Here is a 23591-nt window from a genome sequence, read left to right on the forward strand (position 1 = left end):
AAATATCTTATATATAAATAAAATAATTGCTCAAATACGCATAACTAACGAAAAATATATTTTACTGGTATCACGTTAGAATATATTATATAAAATTAAATTCAAGTCTCTAGCGTTTTTGGTTCGTAAGATATTTAAGGTTAAACAAAATGCTCACCTTTTTTTAAACTGCTATGGTAAAAAAGCAGCCCACCAATTTTCCTAAGAGTCCTTTGTGCATCTTTCTGCTTTTTTATCTGTATATCAAAATTTATTTGAAATCGATATCTCTTCTGGTTTTAGAGATATAGACAACGAAAACAACGTCGCGAACGTACGTACACACGCACGCACAGACATCTTTCTAAAAATCTTTTATTTCGACTCTAGGGACCTAGATCGTACCCATTACAATTACTTCCTATGGGAAGTTAATAATATTGGACCTACAACAGAACCTTGCGGGACTTCTATGTTAATATTTTTTACTTCACTGAAGTTTCAACCTTTTTTGACAATCTGTTTTCTATTTTTAGGGTAAGAATAAAACCAATCAACCATAAAGCCGCGGAATCTAACTTTTTATAACTTTCTTAATAATATTTCATGGTCGACTGTATCGAAAGCTTTTTTATGTCAATATATAAAACGCATGCTAATTTTGTGCGCGAAGAGCGCATCTTCCGTCGATTTTCCAACTCTAAACTGCTTATCATTGACAAACGAAATACTCTCTAAAAAGCTCAAAACTCTTGATTTCACAACTTTTTCAAAATGTTATGTTTTTGTCATGCCACAAGTCTTGGGTTCGACCCCTGCCGAATTCTGCCTCTTGCAAGAAATTGACAAATTCTCCAAGAGTAATTCTTGTCCTAAAAAGTGATTTCTCAAATTAGCTGTCCGGATTCAACCCTGGCAGCAGTACCTGCACACAGGAATGGTTAAGAGTTGTAAGTCACTAGGCCCTTATTCTCAACGGACTGTTGCGCCACCGAATTTATTTACTTTTAGTTGGTATTTTATCTTGGTGCTTAATTATGAATTTTTTGGACTTCTAAGTTCTTACGTCAGGTAAACAAAGGCCAACAAGTTGATAAAGTCGAGAGTTTGCAATTTTAAGTTGGTTTTGTACCTACATTGAATTAAAAACTAAGTCTAATTTTCAAAAAAGTCAAACAACATTTTATGATTTGTCTATGGACTTGCTGTTATTTGTTGTTGTTGTTTATTATTACGGGCACACAAGGGGTTATTAATACCCTTAAGATGTTTAAAGTTTAAACACAGTGCGCACTTTAGGAAAATAGGAAAGGATTAAAGAGGTTATACGGATGCACATTGGTCTTAAATTTTTGAATATCAAAATGATATAGGGAAAAATAGAGCTGGGTAAAGCATTCCACTTTCTCGACGTGCGGTTAAAAAAAGAATCTCTTTACTTGTCAGTACGTCCGAAATTGATCTAGCTCAAGGTTTACCTGATGTGCATTCCTAGAAGTACGAGAATTACGGATGAATTGTTTGAGGGGGGACTGTTGTGCTAGCGAATTTATTATCAAGGCGAATCACTGTCATGCAATTTCTTCAACATTTTTCTGGAAAGAATTGTACAAGACTCATCCGTCGACACTGGAGTCACAATCTTTCAAAAGTCCATCCGATGATATTGACATCAAATCTTGATGTCTGTTTTTGGTTTTTTTTTGGGAGAAGATGGGTTAAGTGGTCAATATTTTTGTCGTCTTTGACAAAACGTCGCTATGAACCGATTTAACTTCGCTGGGCTTATAAACAAAAATTAAAGAACTGTCGATGAATTTCAAGAAAAAATATCGGCAGCATAGAATAAGCACAAGATTCTATAAAACCAATGAGACTGGAATGGAAATGTCTCGAAAAAAGTATCTTTAGCATTTTATAACACATGCTTTAGTGAAGTTATATTATTCACAAAATTATTAGTTATTGCTCGTAGATACTATCTCAAAAAAAAATAATTGTTATCAAAATGGTAAAGTTATTTGAGCCAAGATAGATAAAAAATTGAAATTTATACTATGGGCAATAGGTGCTTTGAACATTCTTATTGTACAAATTTTATATCATTTTGCAATAATTAAAAATAAAATAACTACAAATTCCTAAATTAAAATCCATAAAGGGGTACTAAAACAAATTAGATATTTTAAGAAGGTTTTTTAATTGTATTGTGAATTTTATGGTTATAAATGAAAATAACGTAATAATTTTAGTTTAAAGTTAAAATATTTACAGTATGGTAATAGACAACCATACCTACTGGCTGGTATCAGCGTATTTAGGCCACGACCACCAGGGCCCACTGCCTGGTACCATTCTGGAGAAGACGGTCGCTGAATCAACAAGGCAGAAAACAAACCTAATTATCGGTTGTGACGCCAATGCGCACCATACTACGTGGGGTTGTACTGATTTAAATAACAGAGGTGAGTCTCTTTTTGATTATATTTTAACAACTAATCTGGTAGTAAGTTATGAAGGTAGTGAACCAACCTTCATCTCTAAAAATCGATTAGAAGTTTTAGATTTAACTCTTGTTTCGTTAAACCTCTCAAATAAAATATTGAATTGGAGAGTATCAAAGGAGAACTCGTTCTCCGATCAAAGATACATCCAATTCACACTTATCAAAGAGTCCCCAAAACCGATCCAATTCGGGAATTATACGAAAACAGATTGGCCAAAATATAGGGCGACTATGAATGACTTTGATCTGATTAAACTAGAACTTTCGGATCCGCCCTTGTGCGCTCTTGAACTCGAGCAAAGGGTCGATGAGCTTACAGCAGTCATCAATAAAGCCATGGAAACTGCCTGCTTCCTGACTGCAGTGCGGGGAAAGAAGAAACCATATTGGTGGGCTGCTGAACTAGAAACACTCAGAAAAGATTGTAGAAGGGTTTTTAATCGTGCAAAAAAGACTAGATAACCCCAAGACTGGGACTCCTATAAGGAATCCCTCAAAAAGTATAAACAAGAACTGAGAATAGCCAAAAGATCCTCATGGAGATCCTTGTGTAGCTCAATAGAAGAATCCTCGGAGGCATCAAGGATAAGGAAGATTCTCTTGACAAATCCAACCATGCCTAGTTGTCTTAAAAATTCTCTGGTTTATATACCTCAGCGATATGGGGAGAAATAAAGGTAGTTTTAATTTCCAAAGCGCTCAAATGTTCGCACGTCAACCTTAAAAATCTAACAACTATTAGCCTATCATCATTCATTCTCAAAATTCTGGAACAATTGATTGATATCCATGTACCTAAAAGCTTTGATAAGAGACTACCGATGTCTCAGCATGCTTACTGCAAAGGGAAATCGGTAGAAACAGCCTTGCACACTCTGATAAGAACTATCGAATACTCTCTAGAGCAAAAGAAATATACTATGGTGGCCTTAATGGATATTGAGGGCGCTTTCAACAACGTTGACCCATCCGCCATCACTTCTGCTAGGACGACCCTAAACGTTGAATACTCACTCTGTGAGTTGATTAATCTAATGCTAAATAGCAGGATCATCAACTCCAAGATGGGGGATTTTCGTACGAAAAGGTTTGTCGGTAGAGGCACTCCGCAAGGTGGTGCTCTGTCCCCTCTCCTGTGGAACATAGTGGTTAACGAATTACTAATATCTGTTGAGAGGGAAGGCTACAGAGTGGTTGTGTATGCCGATGATGTTGCTATAACCGTCACAGCAGAACATCCAAATACACTGAGAGGCCTCCTCAAAAACGCACTCAATATGTTCACTAGATGAGGTGATCACTGCGGACTTAATACTAATCCTCAAAAAACAGACCTGGTCATTTTTACACGGAAATACTAGACCCCAGTAATTATACCTCCTTTAATAAAAGGTGTACCATTAATTTTTACCAATGAAGCCAAATATCTTGGTCTGATATTGGACAAACAATTAAGTTCGAAACCTAATATTCAGGAAAGAGTTAAAAAAGCTGCAGTAGCTCTTTTCCTTTGCAAGAAAGCCATAGGTGGTATATGGGGTTTTCAACCTCGCATTACCTATTGGCTATAAACAACGGTCATCCGACCAATATACTCATATACGGGATTGCAGTATGGTGGACTGCATCAGAGAAAGTCACATACTACGACAAACTCTGCAGAGTCCAACGCACTGCATGTCTCTGCATAAGCGGGGCATTAAGAACCACACGCTCAGCAGCGTTAGACACTCTCCTCCATCTGACACCGCTCGACATCTTCAGCAAACAAATGGCAGCGAGTACAGCTTTAAGACTCAACCCCTCATCTCAATGAACCAACAACAATGTGTTGCACTCTATCATTTTGAACCTCTTTGGTTCTATATACCAAAGTACATACACTACCCTATTTGGAAAAAAAACTTCCAAGTATCCATTCCAACCAGAGATTTTTATACAGATGAATCCAAGATCACAGAGAAAAATGGAACCGTCATACCTATTTCACCTGAAAGTTAGAAGATAGGTAAACATCTGCTAACGGAAACAGCTTTTCCGGTAGCAAACTCTAGGTGGTACAATTTATCAACATGCGCAGCCACAAAACTCAGCAGGCTACATATTAGTTCCCTATAATAGGTGTCCTTTAGGAACACTGTCTTATAGGCAGACACGCAATACGACTTGGTGTAGCCTCAAATGACTTCTGCAGGAGCTGTATAGACGAGGAGGAAGAGGAAACAATCTCTCACCTCCTCTGTACTTGACCTGCTCTTTCACTAAGACGCAAACTTCATCTGGGAGAATACTCTTTTGATAATACCAGTGAACTAGCTAAAAAGGATATCAAATAATCTCCTTCGCTTTATAAAAAGCTCAAAATGGTTCAACTAGTGGGAAGTAACTCTCTAGATTCATGTGGTATCACAATGGGCCTTTTCTTTTGGCCTAAGTTTGTGGATTATGGATTCGCAGCCATTTTACCCTACCTAACCTAACCTAACCTAAAATAGTTACAAACAAGTTAGTAATACAAATATAAAAATAAATGAATTAGGTGGTGCAACAGACCGTTGAGAACTACGGCCTAGTGACTAACAACCCTTAACAATTTCTGTGTGGTGTGTACTGTTGATAGGGATAAAGGGGACTTACAGTTTTGAGCCGAATTCGAACGCTAATTTGATAAAGCACTTTTCTTGACACAAATTACTCTTGTTGGATTTGTCAATTCCTCGCAAGAGGCAGTGACGATAGAAAAAAATTTTAGATGGCAGAGGCAGGGATTGAAGCATATTTGTAATTTTGCATGAAATAGGTTCAATCAATCAAATTTAAAAAGTTCTTTAGTATAACAATCTCAACGTTTTTCTAAAATGGTTTCCCCGATTTATAGGGTAAAAATTGAATGTCTAAACTTACAATAATATTACTTCTACAATGAGTACAATCTGTTTGGTAAAATTTCTCAATTCAAAATACGTCATTTTTAAAAACGAGGCAATGATCTTGTCTCAACCTTGAAGAATACACTTTTTTTCGTATCTTCAAGTCACAAAATTGGTTCACAATTAGGAAAATTCAAGTTCTATTATAAAAATGAGACCAAATCAAAGTAAATTTTAGTTAATTCATTATAGAAGTTCCACGCTGATATTTGTTTATATATATTCAAAGTATTTTTCAACTTTTTGTCAGCTCTCTGTCTTCAAATATGACATATCCAACATTTTGTAATTGCGTCTATTTAATCAAAGAATATGCAGCAGTTCAATTTTTGGCAATGTTAATTTCAAATGGGTTCGGCCTGCAGAAAATATGCAACGAAAAAAGGAATACATAAAACTTGTCATTTGTGAACTATTCAAAATATCAAAAGTATTGTTATTACCGTTAGCATTTTTAGGCTCGTTTTGCAACTGAAATAGTAAAAGTACAAATATGGCCTCGTTTTCATTTTTACATTTTTTTTAATGGGTATAGTTATACTTCAAAATAATTATAGGCAATGCATAAAGAACCACCATCATGATCAAATAAGGGTGAAAAGGCTATATTTATTTTAGGCCTGTCCCCTATATCTTCAAATGCTCATATCTATAGCGTGTGCGTGGGCCGGTGTTATACATTGATACATAAGTAACATTAATTGGCTAATATCGTTCTTGCTTTTCTTTGTTCTTCTGTTGCCATTTTACGGCATTAATAATACTTATATGAATTCACCCCCATGCATATTACACATCATGTTACCTGCTTATGGTATGACCATCACCTGGTCGAATGGCGACACATGACATGCCTCCCATCGGGTGCCATATTGTAATATTGATGGCTTCACTCCAAGAAAATAACCATACATAATAATACCTATGGCAATAATTAGCCCAGAAGCTCGCCTTCACCCTTATTGAGCTAACGCTAATGGGGGTAAGTATTTGGTGTTTTTTTTTCGTTTTTTTCTTACCAATATTTTAAACAAGGGTGTGTCGAACAAAAAACACACATAACAATGGAAACTCTTATAAACACGAAGTTACCAATTGTATAATTGACATATACGTGTCAAGAGAAAGTTAGTGATAACATTTTGCTGACCATGTTTCCAAGCGTTTTTGTGTGTAAAACCGAAATGATACTGATACTGATTTTTCAAAATAAATGTACCTTTACATACCAAGGACATAGATATAAATCCATACATAACATATAAATAAATGGCCCTTGTTCATGTGATGCCGCAATAAAAACTCGTTAATTAGTTGATAGCAAAGCAAATGTTAAATGTAAATTAGTGTTTTACATGATGGCTACTCATTGTTCTTATTAAACACTCAACTCTCTGGACATCAGCAAAACACAAAAATTAAATAATAAAAAACTACGCCAAGAGTTAAAATGTTAAAATGTAGTACGTCAAAATTGTTTATCTTTTTAACTGCCTACTACATTTGTATAATATATTTTTTTGTGTAAAAGTTTTGAAAACATTGATATTTGTCATGAAAGTCAAGTAAATAATGAGTCAAAAAAACATTTTTATTTTTTTAGTTGGTGTTCTTGTTTTGTTATGGTTTGAGCTGGGTGCGTTAAAATTAATCGATAGATTTATAAAAAAAAATGGAATAATTTATTGTTTAATTTGTACACTTATCATATTGATATTAATTACTTAATAAATATGTCAAAATTTGAAAATTATAATTTAAACTCAATAAGTAATGTCCATGGTCTGAGCAGGGAATAGATGGATGGTTGTCCTTAAAAAGGACAAAGAATTGTTAACAAAATTTTCTGTTTCAAGACCTCCAAAATTGACAAAATAAAAAAAGTTCTGAGGAGACTTCACTTACAAAAAAGTCAAGTATCCAACATTGAGAATTGAGACCTAAGTAAATAGTTTTAGTTTAAAAAAAATATTCATTTTGAAAAAGCCTAAATTTACGCAACTGCCATTTTTAAAGCTATCAAATTTTAACAGTTGACAAGTAAAAACAACACTAGCACCAAAATAGAACGACAAACCTATCAACAACGGCTTGAAATTGTTAAAATAAACTTAAAGTAATTCTGGGTTAGTTCGTAAAACAAAAGCACTTTTGGTCGGCAATTGTGTGTTTAAGACAAGTGAGTGATGACAACGATATAGAATCCGTGTGCAGCGCTCAAGAACAAAACAAGTCAGCTGTTTTTTATATCAAGTTATTAACAATAAAAAATATTTTGCATATAATACGTTAAAAAACTTTAAAGTTCACTTAACAAAAGTAATTTTTTCAATAATTCTGTCCTTGAAATATGACCCTAAAATATACCCTTTAAATAACTAAATATGCCATACAAAATAAAAATATGTCATAAAAATCCAAAATATTCTGCTGAACTTTTAAAAAAGAAAAAAGGTACCTTCAAATAATAGAAAAAAAGACAAAATACAGTCTTTTATTCGCAGCAAAAAGTTAAACAAGTTAACAAAAAATTAATTTAGTTTTAACAAAAAAATAAATATTATTTCTAATATAAAAATAAATTGTATTTTAAATAATATATAATGTAAGTACATTATTTTTGTAAGTATGTTTTGTTAGCGTGAATCATGACATTTTTTGTAAAATTTTCAAAAATGAAACCTCTGCGATTTGGTCTCAAAAAACTTTTTAGCATAAAAAACGACCTTTCTACGTCAACAGACGTTAGTGGGGCATATGGATTGTAGATTTCTGTTTTGATTGTCAGGGTCCGGACCAATTCAACGGCACTACTAAAGGCATAACACTAGTATTGAGGTTGTATTGTAAAGACCTTTAAATAATCTTATACAGTAATATACTTAGAAGTTCGTTTGTTTTGATTTTAAGATTTTTTTATGTTGCAATGACTGGTAATTTTAGAGTAGATTTTAGTAATGTTCGTGGGCTGAGATCGAATTTTCTGTCTGTATACATCCACATTAATTCTAACAGACCAGCTGTTTTGGCATTGAGTTAAACCCAAGTAGGCGAAGATTCCGATCCTGCTGAATTTTGTATTCATGGGTGTTGCTTAGTGCCATTATTCTTCTCACACCATGGTCTCGCCATATATATTAGGAATGATGTTGCATATCAACTTCTTACCACAATACGGTCACTGTACCAACTCCCTTTTTAATTTCATGTGGTTAAAACTTTCCGTGGATAAGCACATCATTCACTATTGTTTTCTTTATCGGAGCCCAAACCTGGACAGAGTTTCAACTTCTCAGGAATTTGATGCTCTGTCTGACTCCATACAAAGAATTGTCTCACTGTATCCTCACACTGAAATCGTTATTACGGCCATTTCAATGTTGACAATTCTTCGTGGCTTCGCCATTCGGGCCAGACAACGCCCGAAGGAATTTGTGCTGTGATTTTTGCTGAGTTTAACAATCTTACTCAGCTTGTCAATGAGCCTACTCGTATATCAGACGTTAACGGCCGAGCAGAAAATACCCTTGACTTGTTTCTCACTTCTGATCCTGATAAATACACAATCAGTGTATTGACGCCTCTAGGCACATCGGATCACAGTGTCTTATCTGCTAATTTCTCGTGTGTCAAAACAAAGCCTGTTAAAGAAAGAGCTCCAAAGAGAACCGTTTGGCAGTACGAGAAAGCCAACTGGGACGGTCTCAATCATTTCTTCAGGATCTTTAACTGGTCGCTATGCTTCCTCAGTAGCGACGTAGACTCCAGTGCAGATATGATTTCTAGTATGATTCATCTGGGAATGGAAAAGTTTATCCCGAATAGGGTTAAATGAATTAAATCCAAGGTTATGTCATGGTTCGATTCGAGCTGCAGAGAGGTTATCAAGGACAAAGAAGTGACCTTCCGGTGTTTTAAAGCCAACCCAACTGAGGAAAACCGGAGAAAGTTTTAACAATCCAGGAAGGCCTGCAACGCCTCTATTCGAAGGACCAAATTCTTATATGACCAAAAATTACGGTGAAAAATACTGCAATGTCCCAAAGGCAGTAAGAATTGTTGGTAATTTGTAAAAAACATGAGGAGTTCTTCCTCTTTCTCAGTTCCTACGCTTGTTGTCAATGACACTCCTTTAGTTAGCTCTATTGATAAAGCCAACTTATTTGCAAGGCAGTTCGCCGAAAATTCCACCTTACCAGATAGTGTCATGACTCCCCCAGTTCTTGAACGCGTAAATGATTCTATGGGACCAATCTTTTTTCGTACTCGAACTGTGGCGAGAGTTCTTAAAGATCTCAACATTCATAAATCCGCTGGCCCAGATGGTATCCCCGCTATTATTCTGAAGAGGTGTTCTTCCACGCTAGCAAAACCACTGCGTAAGCTTTTCCATCTATCCTATTCTTCTGGGCTCATTCCGAGTAGTTGGAAAACCGCATTTGTACAACCAATCCCAAAAAAAGGCGAATCTTCTTCTTCTACAAATTACCGACCGATAGCACTAACGTCCCTTCTTTCTAAGGTCATGGAAACGCTGATTAATTATCAGCTTAAGAAATATCTTGAGGAACGGAAGCTTCTTAATGACCGGCAATACGGCTTTCGTAGCAATAGGTCCACTGGTGATCTCATGGTTCATCTCACCGAACAGTGGAACAGATCTTTACATCGTTTTGGACAAAGTACGATTATTGCACTTGATATTTTAAAGGCATTTGATAAAGTTTGGCATCTTGATCTCTTATCGAAAATGCGTGCTTTCGGTATCGACGAATCTCTTCTTCGTTGGATTAGAAATTTTCTTTCGAACCGTTCAATACAAGTTGTTTTGGATGGATTCAAGTCTGAAACTCATAAAATAAACGCTGGTGTGCCCCAGGGCTCCGTTTTGTCTCCGACCCTCTTCCTCATTTTTATAAATGATCTCCTGTCTGCTACGTCAAATCCAATACATTGTTTTGCTGACGATAGTACTCTTAGCTTTTCATATTCGTTTCCAAACTCACAACCCTCCTCTTCGGATGTGGAACTGCAACGGCAAAATATGATTAGCTCTTTAAATTCCGACCTACACAGCATTGTACAATGGGGAATAAGAAATCGTGTGGAATTTAATGCTTCGAAAACGCAAAGCTGTCTTGCATCATTAAAGCGAGATAAACCCTCTTTGTCGCTATATATGAGTGGCACTTGCATCAACAAAACGGAAAATCTTGACATCCTCAGAATGTGCATCAGCAACCACCTTTTGTGGAGCGATCACATACGCGATGTTGTCAAAAATGCCGCAAAATGTCTAGGTTTTATGAGACGTTGCAAGAATTTTTCTCTCCGTCTGACCTATGCATATACATCCGAAACATGAATTGACTCTCATCTCTGGGCTGGTGCTTCAGTAACTTATTTAAGCCTCTTGGACAGTATTCAAAAACGAGCTTTTAAAATGAATGGTGACATTAACATAATCAACTCGCTTACATCACTTTAACATCGACGCAAGGTTTCCTGCCTCACCCTTTTTTACCGTTATTTTAACGGACTATGCTCTAGTGAAATAGCCAGTTGCATTCCTCCCCTTAAGCAGTTTAGCCGTTATACCCGCGCTTCTAGGAATGCCCATCAGTTAACCCTTGAGCGCAACTTCGACCGTACTATTAAGTATAGAGATTCTTTTTTTAGCCGTACTACGCGAATGTGGAACGCCTTGCCACGATCTATCTTTCCCTGTTATTGCAATGTTCAGTACACCGACACCTCCTATCCAACCCTTCCCTTTCCAAATGCTCACACTGTGTCTTTGGCATATTAAAGGTATAAAAAACCCTTTTAGTGTTTGCTAATTATATTAATAAAAATTAAAGGAAGCAATCTCATCAACTGAAAATTGACGATCTAAACAGAATGTAAAGATTAAGGACGTTTTCCATTTGTTTCCAAATTGATTGACCCATTGGCGATTTTATAGCATGTATTTTCTAAATTGCTTCGTTTATTAAATTTATTTCGTTTTTGATTAAGTTCCAACCCTCTGATTTGACTATAGTCATAAACAATATGCATTTGCATCGAAATCCGGACCCTGATCATAAATGTCCCATTTTTGGATCGGAAAATTAATTAGAATTGTTTCAAAGCCTAACTGAACTAATCGCCTTTAGATTTTTTTGTTTGGAGCCAAATAAAAGATGAGATCTATGATAATGTCAGTTGATTCAAAACATCAAAGATGGAATTCGTGAAGGTATCCAAAAACTTCAGTCATGAAAAATGACATTAATTGATTTATCTTAAAACATACTTATTTTTTATTGTTTCCATAGTGTAACATTTTATTTATTTTATTAACCTGTATTTTAATACCTGTATGCTCGAAATTAATATTTCAACTCTTAGTATTTGCATCTGCTATTATACCGCACTGCTATGATACAGTGACACAGCGTATTTTTTGTTGTTGGCATCTGCTACCCCCATTCTCAATGCGTGATATTTTCCCCACTGATTTTTATACAAGCAGACTACAAGCTTCCGTTAACCGTTGTCTGCGCTCTATTCTGAAGATCCGGTGGCCGCAAACCATATCTAACTTTGAGCTGTGGAATAGGACTGCACAGAAAAAATTGGACGTAGACATCATGCAACGGAAATGGCGTTGGATAGGCCATACACTGAGGAAACCTGACGACAATATAGGAAACCAATCCGTCCAATTTAATCCCCAGGGTAACAGACGCGTTAGAAGACCAAAGATAACTTAGAGGTCAGCAGTTTTAAAGGAGGCTCGGTCTCAAGGTAATGAATCGTAGCCACAGCTGAGGTCAGTTGCGGTGAATCGGGATGGGTGGAAGTATCTTGTTTTTGCCCTATTCTTCAGGAGGAGTTAAAGCGCTGCTGTACTTGCAGATGGACAACATATATTTAGAACTTTTCCTTTGGAAAAAGGATAATGTGGACAAGTACTCAACAATTAAAGATTTGCAGACGATATAGTTCTTATTATTCTACAAAAGCTACACTCATTCAAGACATATTGGAGGAACTACCTATATTGTGTAAAAATTATATACGTAGCAAGGGCGGATCCCAAGTTTTAATCTTAGGTTAACACACTTAACATATAGACGAGTTTTTACTCACCGCTTAAAAAAAATGTTCTTTAATGTTTTGTAAAGGAGGCTTATAAAATTTAAAGAACATAATGTGTATATTAATCTTAAATTAACGTATTTCAAGGGCTAAAGTGATAACTTACGTACGAATATTCACAAAAGATCCGAAATTATTGAAGTCATAAATAGAACAAGTAGGCTGAAATGGAGCTGGACTTCAGGACCAAAAGATTGACAAAAATGACATGAAGACCAAAGAAGATGAGACCAGCAGGACGACCCAATAAAAGATGTATCACAAATAAGGACTAATTGGTAAAACGGAGCCAAAAATAGAGACATAAGAGGAGCTTTGGGGGAGGCTTATGCCAGTTACCAATGCTAACAACTTTTAATGAATTATTTTCTCTTTATTTAAATTAATTTAAAGTTTAAATTATTATTTAATTTCTAGCTATATATAATCTTAATATTACAAATTTTGAACTTGAACAAAAAAAAGGAAAGGGTTATAAAATGTGTGGTTTTAAAAGTATAGGGCTGCAATTCGACATCTGTCAAACTAAATTTTTAAACTATTTTTATTTTCAGTTAAAAGTCTCACATTTACGAAAATTAATCGCATAACTGCTGCACTACGCAAACATTGGTTAAAACCTACTACAAGAATGGTATTTAAGGTACAGCCACATATAGTTTACATAATCGTCCAACTACACAAGCAATTGACAAAATTGTAAGGAAATTTGAAGACACTAGATTGGTTACAGATATTGTAAGGCCGGTGCATCATCGTACCGCTGAAAATATCGCTGCTGTAAGAGAAATTCGTGCCTAAGATACGTCGAATGCGTGCTTGAACAACAGCTTCTTTAGCGACGATCAGCACATTTCTAGGTTGATAGTGTGTATGTTAATAAATAAAAATGTCGTATTTGGGAATCTGAGAATCTTCGAGTTATTGAAGAGAGACGACGGATCGACCGATTGTCACCGTCAATTCGGAGCGATATGTTCATATGGTAACCGGCTTTTTTTACGCTTTATTGAAAGGGTTCTTTCCTGGCCACGTTATTTTTCTTCGCGGCGATATCAATTGAAATCCAAAATTATGCGATTTGACACCACTTAATTTTTTTTTAGGGACTACGCGAAAGACCGTGATTAGGTTAGATTAGGTTATAGTGGCTGTCCAAGATGGAAACGGACACAATTAGGCAAGATTAATGGCCCATTGTGATACCACATGAATCTTGACGCTTCCTCCTAAGCTCAATGGAACCAGCTTGAGTCTTTTACGAAACGTGAGAGGCTGATTATACCGATATGATTTAGATCGTTTAGATCGTTAAAGAAGAATTCTCCTAGGTAATTCTTGCGTTTTCGAGCATGTGCAGAGAAGATGAAGAACCGTTTCTTCCTCTTCCTCGTCCATACAGCTTCTGCAAAAGTCTTTTGAGAATACGCCTAGTCTCGTGGCATGCTTTCCAATTAGACAGTGTCCGGTTGTGACACCTATTATCGAGCTTATATGCGATCTGCTTAGAGAGAGCAAGCACCTTGAACGTTTTAAATCCAGTGTTGGCCAGATGTTTTTTGTGGCTTGACACGTGGTGATGTTGTTCCACCTGGTGTCTGCCCTCCATTAGAGATGATCCACAGTTATGGACTGTTATAGAGTTTGTAGAGAAAGAAATTTGATAGCGGCCTGGCTGTCAGAGAAAATACGGATATCACATGTTGATATCACGTTTTCTTTGAGCCAATACAAGACTTCCTTAATCGCCAAAAGTTCCGCCTGGAACACGCTACAATGATTGGGAAAGACCGTGTTTACTCAGATAAACCTTTAACTCTTGAGCACTAAAAAACCAAACGTTCGTCAAGTTATGGCTGTGATTCCGCCCAACATGTGTCAAAAAGTGGTCGAAAATTACCTCAAAAGAATCGATGATTGCAACAATTCGCGTGGTGTAGTGTTTCACAGGTCTTAAGATTCGAAATAAAAGATTTTTAGAAAGATGGCTGTGCGTGCGTGTGTACGTACATTCGTACGTTCACTACGTTTTTTTCGTCCTCCATAGCTCAAGAACCAGTAGAGATATCGACTTCAAATACATTTTTTTTATACAGATAATAATGCAGAACATATCAGTTTAAAAAAAAGTGAACATTTTAGTCAACCCTAAATATCTCCTGAAAAAAGAACGCTAGAGACTTGAATAAAATTTTATATTAAATATTGTTACGTGATACCAAACAAGTATATTTTTGGCAAAAAAATCAAATCAACTGTTTTTTTTATAAATCAAAAAAAAAAACTGCACACAAAATTTGTTACCCCAAACATTTTACGAATAAAAAACGATTTTATCTCCAAAACAATTTTGTGCAACAAAGAATAACGTTTTTAACATCTAGTAAAAAACATTACTCAATGTTGGTAAAAATTGAATATTGTTTTCAACAGTTTTCTTACAAAAAATAAAAATCTAAACAAAAATTAGCAAAAGTTGGTAAAAATTGTTTTTCGACGTAAATATCTTTTCAAAACTTTGAGGTATTGGCTTTTAACTAATTTTATCTCATAAGAAATATTGTTTGAACTTTTAATACAATTTTTGTTACAAAAATTGAAACCTTAAAAAATAGTTTTCAAATATTAAAAATAGCGGCTTCAAACAATATTTCACAGAAAAATTTCCAACATTCCGTTTTTTCGTACAAAAATAAAATCCACAAAAAATAATACGCAAATTTATTAAAAATTGATTTTCTTCTTTTCGATATCTCAATTTAATTTCATTCATCAAATTTGTATTTGTTTATAAATATAAGAAATATAAAATTAAGAAATGCTACTAAGATTAGTAAACATATGTTTTGGACTAAAATTCTATTTAACAAACCTGGATTTTAAAATAAAATTATTTCATTGTATGAAAAATTTTGTATCTAAATTTGAAATTTATAAGAATAATTCTGAAAACTTTTTTAATACAACACGAAAACCTACAAACTTCAAAGCAACACAAATGGAAAGACCGGATGTTAAGTTATCAGTAGCATCCCAGCTTCTTTTTTACGTTTGCTTTTGAAACCACAAAATGCATAACACTGTAAAATTTCATTTTAGTAGTTAGTTTTGGACTGGCATAATTTCTGTATCCAAACGCACTTTAAAAATATACAAACGAAATTGTATAAATAATAACCAATATAATGAAAATACTTTTTATTTGTTGATAAATCCTTCAATTACTTTTCATTTCACTTGAATTGAAGTGATTGCAAACCAAATCATTTTTCTTTTTTAGTTTTAAAGTAAACTGAAGCTCAAAAAATTATATTGACAGCAATTGATTGCTTCACTCTATGTCTAATATTGTGTACGTGCTTCAAATGATGTTTCTTTTAAATACAATAGTTGTTCAACTCACATCATGTTGGCAGGTAAAGGACCACCTATAAACCTCTTTATACCTACAAAAATGTTGACAGTAAGAAATCAAAAAATATCCAATTATAATTGCTACAATTTAATCCTTATCAAAAGAAAGAGAATAATTCATGTTCACAAAGATACCCAGAATAAGAAAAGTATAGGATTTGTATGAAACGATGAATGACAGATATAAATTTTGTATTCTTTCAAGCCAAGAATATAAAAGAAAGTTAAAGAAAGGACCTTTCTTTTTTCATACATCCTACATACATATGTATGTATTTCTTAAAATAAACAAAACATGTTAAACACTGTTTGTGTAGGCGATGTCCTTTACTTGTATAAACAACAATTATCCTTGTGGCATTGAATTTCAAGGATTGCGTCTATTTTGAAGTAACAAAAAAAAACAGAAACAACAATTTTGGGTCTTTGTTTCCGGGCAGTATTTCTTCTTCTTCTTCTTCAAAAAAAAAGGCAGAAGTGTCATAAGTGTGTGTTTTTTTATCACAATTTTTACTTAAATCGCATTAATAACAAAAAAACTCCTGTAGGGATGAAAAACAAAACTGACTTAATACCATTGCAGTAATAATTCAGTGCTATTTAAGAGGAAAAAAACTTAAGTGGGACGAACAATATAGGCAATTGAATTAACTTTAGGGACCTACTGCAGAATTATAAAAAAATGTCTTAAGAGATTTTTTTTTCGCTGGTGGTCTTCAAAAACATGTGTCCACACATTTAGAACCACAAAAATGATAGGAATAGAAGATTTATTGAATTCAAACCTGTGCCATGAAAAATATAATTAATTCGGCTGTGCTGTGGGAATTCATTGGAAATAGCTGCCATTGTGGTTCAGAGACTTTTAAATTGTGGGCTTATTTCATTAACAATGAGGTTGAAATTAATTCATCACTCTTTTAATTTGAACAAAACATAAGTACCTATGTATGAACATTTATATGGTTTTAAAATTCGTATGAAATTATCAAAACTGCTTCTGGGAAATTGTGAAAAAAACAGCTGCGGTTGCCTAAAAGAAATTGTTATTTTGTTTGGCCTTTTCTACAAAAACAATAAGGACCAAATCCTAAAATTTCATGAAGCCCAAATTTGGTCACAAATCCCGAAATGTTGAAAAAATCGCCAAAAAAAGAAAAGCGAATGTCGTATCGTTTTGATCAAAAGTATTTTTAATTCGTAAATTGGGTTTTTTATGACATACAGGGGTTAAGCTTTGTTACATTTAATTGAGAAATTTCTTCAATTATATCTTATCACCCAACGATATAAAACCCTTATCATAAAAGTATAAGTATACAAAGTTTCATTAAGCTTCTTTGTCATGTTTTCTTAACGTTCCGAGTTTCTGAGTGATCTGACATCTTTGTAATTTAACTTTCACGATGGGCTATAAAGTTTAAAACTCAAAACGCAAAACCCAAAATTAAAGAATTCCCAAATGTTAAAACACATGACATCTTACGGGCATCGTCAATAAGATTTTTGGGCGTTATGATATTTTGAAATTAATTTGGACAATATGACATTAATTTTGGGCTTTGTGGCATTCTCTAATGAACATCATTTTTTTGGTACTAGAGTCACTCTTGAGCAATAAGACCGAACGCTTTTTTTTATTTACATTGTCGTAAAACCCAACAACAACCCAACGGCTCAGGGAAATTGCCCAAATCGTACAAGAGGAAAATGATAATAAAATTGTTTTGGGGACTATGACATTTTTAATTTGGGCGATATGGTTTTGGGCGAAAAGAATTAACGCCAGTTCGGAATTAATAGCTGAAATTCAACTACAACCTTCAAATAAAATTGTTAAAATTTTATGATTGAAATCGACGCAGGGCGAAATGTCTGTTTTTATTGGACAAAATGTCATTAATTGATGATTTTGAAAATAATTTCGAAAGTAAAGCAAACATTTGTAAGTGTTTAAAGATTTAGGCAATTGAAAGTGAAGAAAAAATAAACGACAAATTCTATAGTCGTGTTCTAGCCGAAATCTACAAAAAGAATGGCAAAAGCTCTCCGACTCTATTCCTAGGAAATCTCTCTTCTTCAAGCTCTACAATTATGAAATCACTTCAAAAATATTAGCAATCATTACAGCACTTTATACTAAAAACGAGGCACGAGTTTGGGATGGAAAACAACTTTCCGATGAGTTTCGGACCCCAATGAGAGTTAAGCAAGGATGCGTTTTAAGTGCGCTACTGTTAAGTATATACATAAAAGATATAGCAAACTCAGTGAGAGGTATAGTGCTTTGTGAAAAAACCATTCCATTCATGTAGTCTTCTTGGCCGAATCAATAGACAGAATGTAGCTGATGATGAATAGACTTCAGTGCTATTGCAAAGTCTGGAACCTATTAGTTCATTTATTAAAATCCAAAATAATAATATTTAGAAGCGGTTGAGTGAGATACTCTAGAATGTAGAAATGGACTTCTCAAGAAGAAGTCGTAGCAATAGTTAAGGAGTACAAGTATCTGGGTGTATTTATTACCTCGAACCTGAATCTGGGTAGACACCTCTGAGGAAAAGTAGCGGAAGCTAAGCGTGCAATGTGTGACTTGTGGAGAAGCTTGTATTAATACAAAATGTTTCGAGCAACTACAACTGCAATTCTTTTTTACCGAGTGAAAGTGTGGGAATACTTTTCGTTCGATGCAGTGGAAAAGTTCGTCCGTTTTTTCATCAAAAGTACGTTAAAGCTGCCGAATACCAATATCCAACTATATGCTGCACCGAGAAACAGGAACAGACCTTCATTTCTTGGATACTCTCAAATGGCACTTTAATTATGTGGCAAGAATTATGGAGATGGGAGAAAACATGATTTCGAGGCTTGTGCTAAGCCCCATTATTAATTCTAGGGAAACGAGTGGTATAAAATGGCGAACGATTGCTCAACAACTTTTCAATATCGCTTAACTCAAAATGTAAGGATTTCTTGATGAAAATCGGAAACAGGATGTATGGAAAATCAGTTTACTGAGGAAGTGGAATCATCATTATATGGAGATTACTACAGTAAAGTTAACCACTTTAAAAAAAAAGGAGACCTACTTGTTGGACGAACACACTATGGGCAAAATCAGTACAAACTTTATAGTAAGAGGTGAACTCCTCAGCTTAAACTTTATTCCTCACCGTCCAGATCTTTCTCTATGGTGTGATCTATGCAATCGAAGAGAACGTGAAGATGTCTTCCATTTTTTGGGAGTTTGTCCAATTCAAAAAGAATTTCGCAAGAGATACTTTAAAATTGATGTACTCAATCTAGTGGAAACCATAAAATTGATGAATGGAGAACGAGGTTGGGAAGTCTTATAATAATATTGCTTAAGGGCCTTACGATACACAACATATTGTAGTATCAATTAAAGTTTTTAATGTATACAAAATTATTTGCAAAATTGTTAAATTTAATTTTTAAAAATGTTATATTAGATTTTTCTTTAGTATTATTATTATGTAAATGTCAGTCTGGTAGACGGCCATAGCCCAAACCATTTTTAAGAATTAAGATAAATTTACAAAGAAAATTGTGAACCAATATTAAAACTTTTAAGTCAATAAAACTAAAACACTTTTTAACTATACTCGTTTGTTGATATTTCTAAAAGCTTAACAAAATATTCATCAGAATGTTTCGTGTAAGATAAAGAAGTTTGAAGTCAATATTCTTTTTTGTTCCAAACTTATTGAGTTTCTACAATTCTTATCTGTTTTTTTTTTTTTTTTGTGGCTTTTGTATGTTTTCGTGTTTTGTTAGTAAAATTGTCAATTATGGTTTTCCAAAAAAAAAGTACTCAAAGTTAAAAACAATATTTTTCAAATATGAAGTAGGTTGCTTTCAATATATGTTCCCGAGATTTATAGCCAAAAATCAAATTTTCAAGTCAATACCAATGTTCATACATACTTTTATAACTAAAAACGACTTCAAATGGTCTTGTTTAGCCTGAAGTCTTGATTAAAAAAAAAAATTCTTTGTGAATCATTTAGAAAATAAATTAAATCAAACATCAGTTTTTGCAAATTTTGTGCATCATTTTTTGTAGATTTAAGTTTTTATAAATAAGTTTAAAGTAAAATTTTTCTTAAAAGTTTTTCAAATGTTAGAAACAATAAGTTAAAATTAGTCTCAATGAAATACTTTTAATTATGACTAAAAGTCACAAATTATTTTTACAAAGTTTTAGTAGATTTTTTTTTATTTCTTGAAAGACAAAACGTCTTCTCGATTTTGATACAAATTTTACCAGGGCCTTGCTGCACTAATGAAATAACCTTTTACTCAAATTTGCAAAGTGTTAAGTCTTTTCTGAAGAATAAAATGTTTCTGACAATTTTATTTGAAATTTTGAAAAGCTTTCAAATTTATGCAAAGAAAAATTTGCATTTGCAACAAAGAGGTTGCTTTGAAAAGTTGTCGAAACTAATACAAAAAGAGGCTGGTATGTGCCACACAGTGATTTGTCTTGCTTAAAAGTTTTGTAGGTTTCCGTGTTTTGTTTTCACTTAAATTATTCTAAGAATTACCAACAATGTTTTCCATTTGATGAAATAGTTTGATTTCAAAATCTATTTTTGTTAACGAAATTTTTAGTCGAAAATCAATGTTTGGCATTTTTGGAGTGTTTCTCAAAAGTTTTGTTTTCTTTTAAAAACAAATTCCAATTGGACGATAAATTTGAAGTTAATAAATAAACGAACGTACATTATTACCAATTTTGCGTACTATTTTTTGTAAATATTAATGTTTTATGCAAAAAAAAAACTGAATCTTCGATTTTATAAAAAATTTACCGAATGTCGAAAACAACATTTTCTGTGAGATATTAGTTTGAACCATTTTTTCTTTAATTTTTGAGAAGATATTTCAGTCAAAAGTAGATTTTTACCAAGTGTTAGTAATGTTTTTGTTAGGTTTTATTTTTGTTAAAAAAAAACTAGCAGCTTTTGATACAGTTGAACGCCGATCACTATTCTTTAAGCTTTGCAATTATGGGATGTCAGACAAATTTGAGCACGTACTAGAAACTATCTATGGCGAAAATAAAGCAGCGGTATGGAATGGGGCCGAATTGTGGAGTGTTCGAATCGCAGATGGGAGTCAAACAACGTTGCAATTTAAGCCCAAATCTTTTTGCCTTGTTCATTGATTTTCTTCTTGGTGGAATTAAAATATCGAGGACACTCATCAAAGCCTTGCTTTTTGCAGATGACGTCATATTGTGTTCTTATTCACCCGAAACCCTACAGTTAATTATTAACCGGTTAAATGTGTATTGCCGGTTATGGAATCTGAAAGGTAATTTGAGCAAATCCAAGGTGATGATATTCCGGAATGGTTTTGGTAGAACAGTCAGGAATGGGAAATGGCACTATGACAGAGAACCAATCGAGATTGTTAAAGCCTACAAATATCTAGGATTTACCAAAACCAGCAATCTTAATATGGAAACACATCTTTAAGAAAAGCTGATTAAATCTAAAAGTGCAATATCTGTAACATGGAAGAAATGCTTCTCAAACCAGTCAATAGCACATATAGTGTTAAATATAAGGTCTTCGTTGAAGTGGCGGAATCTATTATGATGTGTGCAGCACAGGTATGGGGAGGGAGACATTTGAAACGGTCGAACAACACCCCAAACTATATGATCTCAATTGAGACAAGATTACCACCGCTCTTCATCAAAACTATTAAATGTCATATTGATTATATCAAAAAAGTATTTCATATACCAGATGAAAGACTTCCAAAAATTCTGGAATTGAGAACAATTGAGAAGAAAAATCTGTGGTATAAGAAGCTAGAAAACCATGCTGCCTACTGTCGAACAGACTTTCGAATAGTTGATGAAAATGGTAATTACTGCGATTACGACCTCTGTAATCTTATGCGAGAACAAAATGAGAGGTGAAATGATAAGCCTTAATTATATACCACTGCAGCCTTTGTAACTTAAGACTAAGGAAAGATGTAATCCATTTCATAGGAAAGTGTCCAATTGTATACAGAAATTTGCTCTGCAGCAAAATTAAAACTGTCAATTCGATTTTTCTCAAAATGTTACCGAATTTTGACAACAATATTTTTTGTAAGATCAAATTAGTTTGAAGCCGATATCTCAAATTTTTACCAAGTTTCAGTAATGTTTTTTAAGTATTTATTTTTTATAAAAAAAGCTGCTCATTCGATTTTTTTTTTCAAACTTTTACTACGTGTCAAAAACGTTAGTTTTCGTTGCATACAATTATTTTTGTTCGTAAGATATTAGTAAGTTTTTTGTTGCTTTATAAAAAAAAACCTTTAATTGGATTTGTTTCAAAAAATATACTTCTTTGGAATCACGTTAAATACATAATATATTATTATTAAAAGTTTAATTCAAGTCGCTAGCGTTACTGGTTCCTGAGATATTTTATGTTTACCAACATTTTAAATTCTACAAATCGGACAAATTACAATAACTTACTGTGGGAAGTTAAAAATAAATTAACCGCTTTGAAAACAAAGACGTAAATAAAAGTTATCAAGACATTTCACAAAGCCTATTTTTGTTTTATTTTGACGAATGCACTAAGGACCATGAAGTTCGAGTTTTAGGAATAACGCGTTAATTCATCAAGTTCAAAAATGTCCGATTTGGATTTTAAAGAAATTTAAAAGATTATAGCAATAAAACGTTTCTTTTGAAAAGCTGTTGTAAAATAATTTATATAAAAATGTATCGTTTAGGAGAATGTTTTGAAAACGAAGAATCTTATAATAGTTACCAAAGAGTAGCAAAACTAAGAAAATTCAATATCGGGAACGATTCTTCGACAAATGAGAGTTTTTGAAAAACCAAAAGTACCATCGAATTTGGGTTGTCTGAAATTGGAAACAAACTACAATTTAGAAGCCAACAATTGCAACAACTTTTGATCTTGATAAACATATTCTAAAATTTATTTTGTAAATTTTTAAATACGATTTAATAGTTGTATTTTAAATTCTTAAAACACTTCAACTTTTCACTTTTTAAGTAGTCTGAAAAATCAAAAAGCGAAACATTTTTTCAAGCGAAGTAAAAATGAAATATAAATAAAACTTTTGATTTATTTTTTGACGAAAGCAAAATATTTAAGAAATGTCAACATTTATATGCAAAGCATTGGCGACATTTTTTTAACGATTAAGTAAAATGCTAAACCCATTTCTTACAATTTACTAAGTTTAAAAAATGATTTACCTAATTTCAAAATATTTTTATTAAATTATAAGTAAGCACCCTCAAAGCTTGACCGTTCGTATTAACTGCTTTGATTTTTAAAAATGTTTGACTCTAAATTATTAATAATTTGCATGTATCTTCTTCGTATACTTATTTTCTTTTTCTTTGAAACAAAAATAAACGAAAAAAAACTTAGCATGTACCTACATGTGAAAAAATATACTAAAATCCTAAAATCGAACTAAAACTAAAGTAAACCATAAATTTGGGCAGATGTTTGAATCAAACAAATGCAAATTTTCCTATAAATAAGCCGAGATAATATAGCCTTAGCATAAGACCTGAAGATGGTAGGGCAGCG

The 23591-nt window shown here is 33.5% G+C and overlaps 1 protein-coding gene across 1 annotated transcript; it reads left to right on the forward strand.

The window, feature by feature from the left end:
- The first annotated feature begins 2254 nt into the window (after positions 1 to 2254).
- On the forward strand, positions 2255 to 2947 carry LOC129945128 (uncharacterized). The gene has a single exon (XM_056054788.1). The coding sequence runs from the start codon at positions 2255 to 2257 to the stop codon at positions 2945 to 2947; it is 693 nt and encodes a 230-aa protein (XP_055910763.1).
- Positions 2948 to 23591: the final 20644 nt, after the last annotated feature.

The sequence above is a fragment of the Eupeodes corollae genome, chromosome 2 (genome assembly GCF_945859685.1).
Source record: "Eupeodes corollae chromosome 2, idEupCoro1.1, whole genome shotgun sequence".
NCBI classification, from domain to species: Eukaryota; Metazoa; Arthropoda; class Insecta; order Diptera; family Syrphidae; genus Eupeodes; species Eupeodes corollae.

What these genes read in the sequence shown, in the direction of transcription:
- LOC129945128 (XM_056054788.1), top strand. Translation starts at nt 2,255, where the DNA reads ATGGTAATAGACAACCATACCTACTGGCTGGTATCAGCGTATTTAGGC.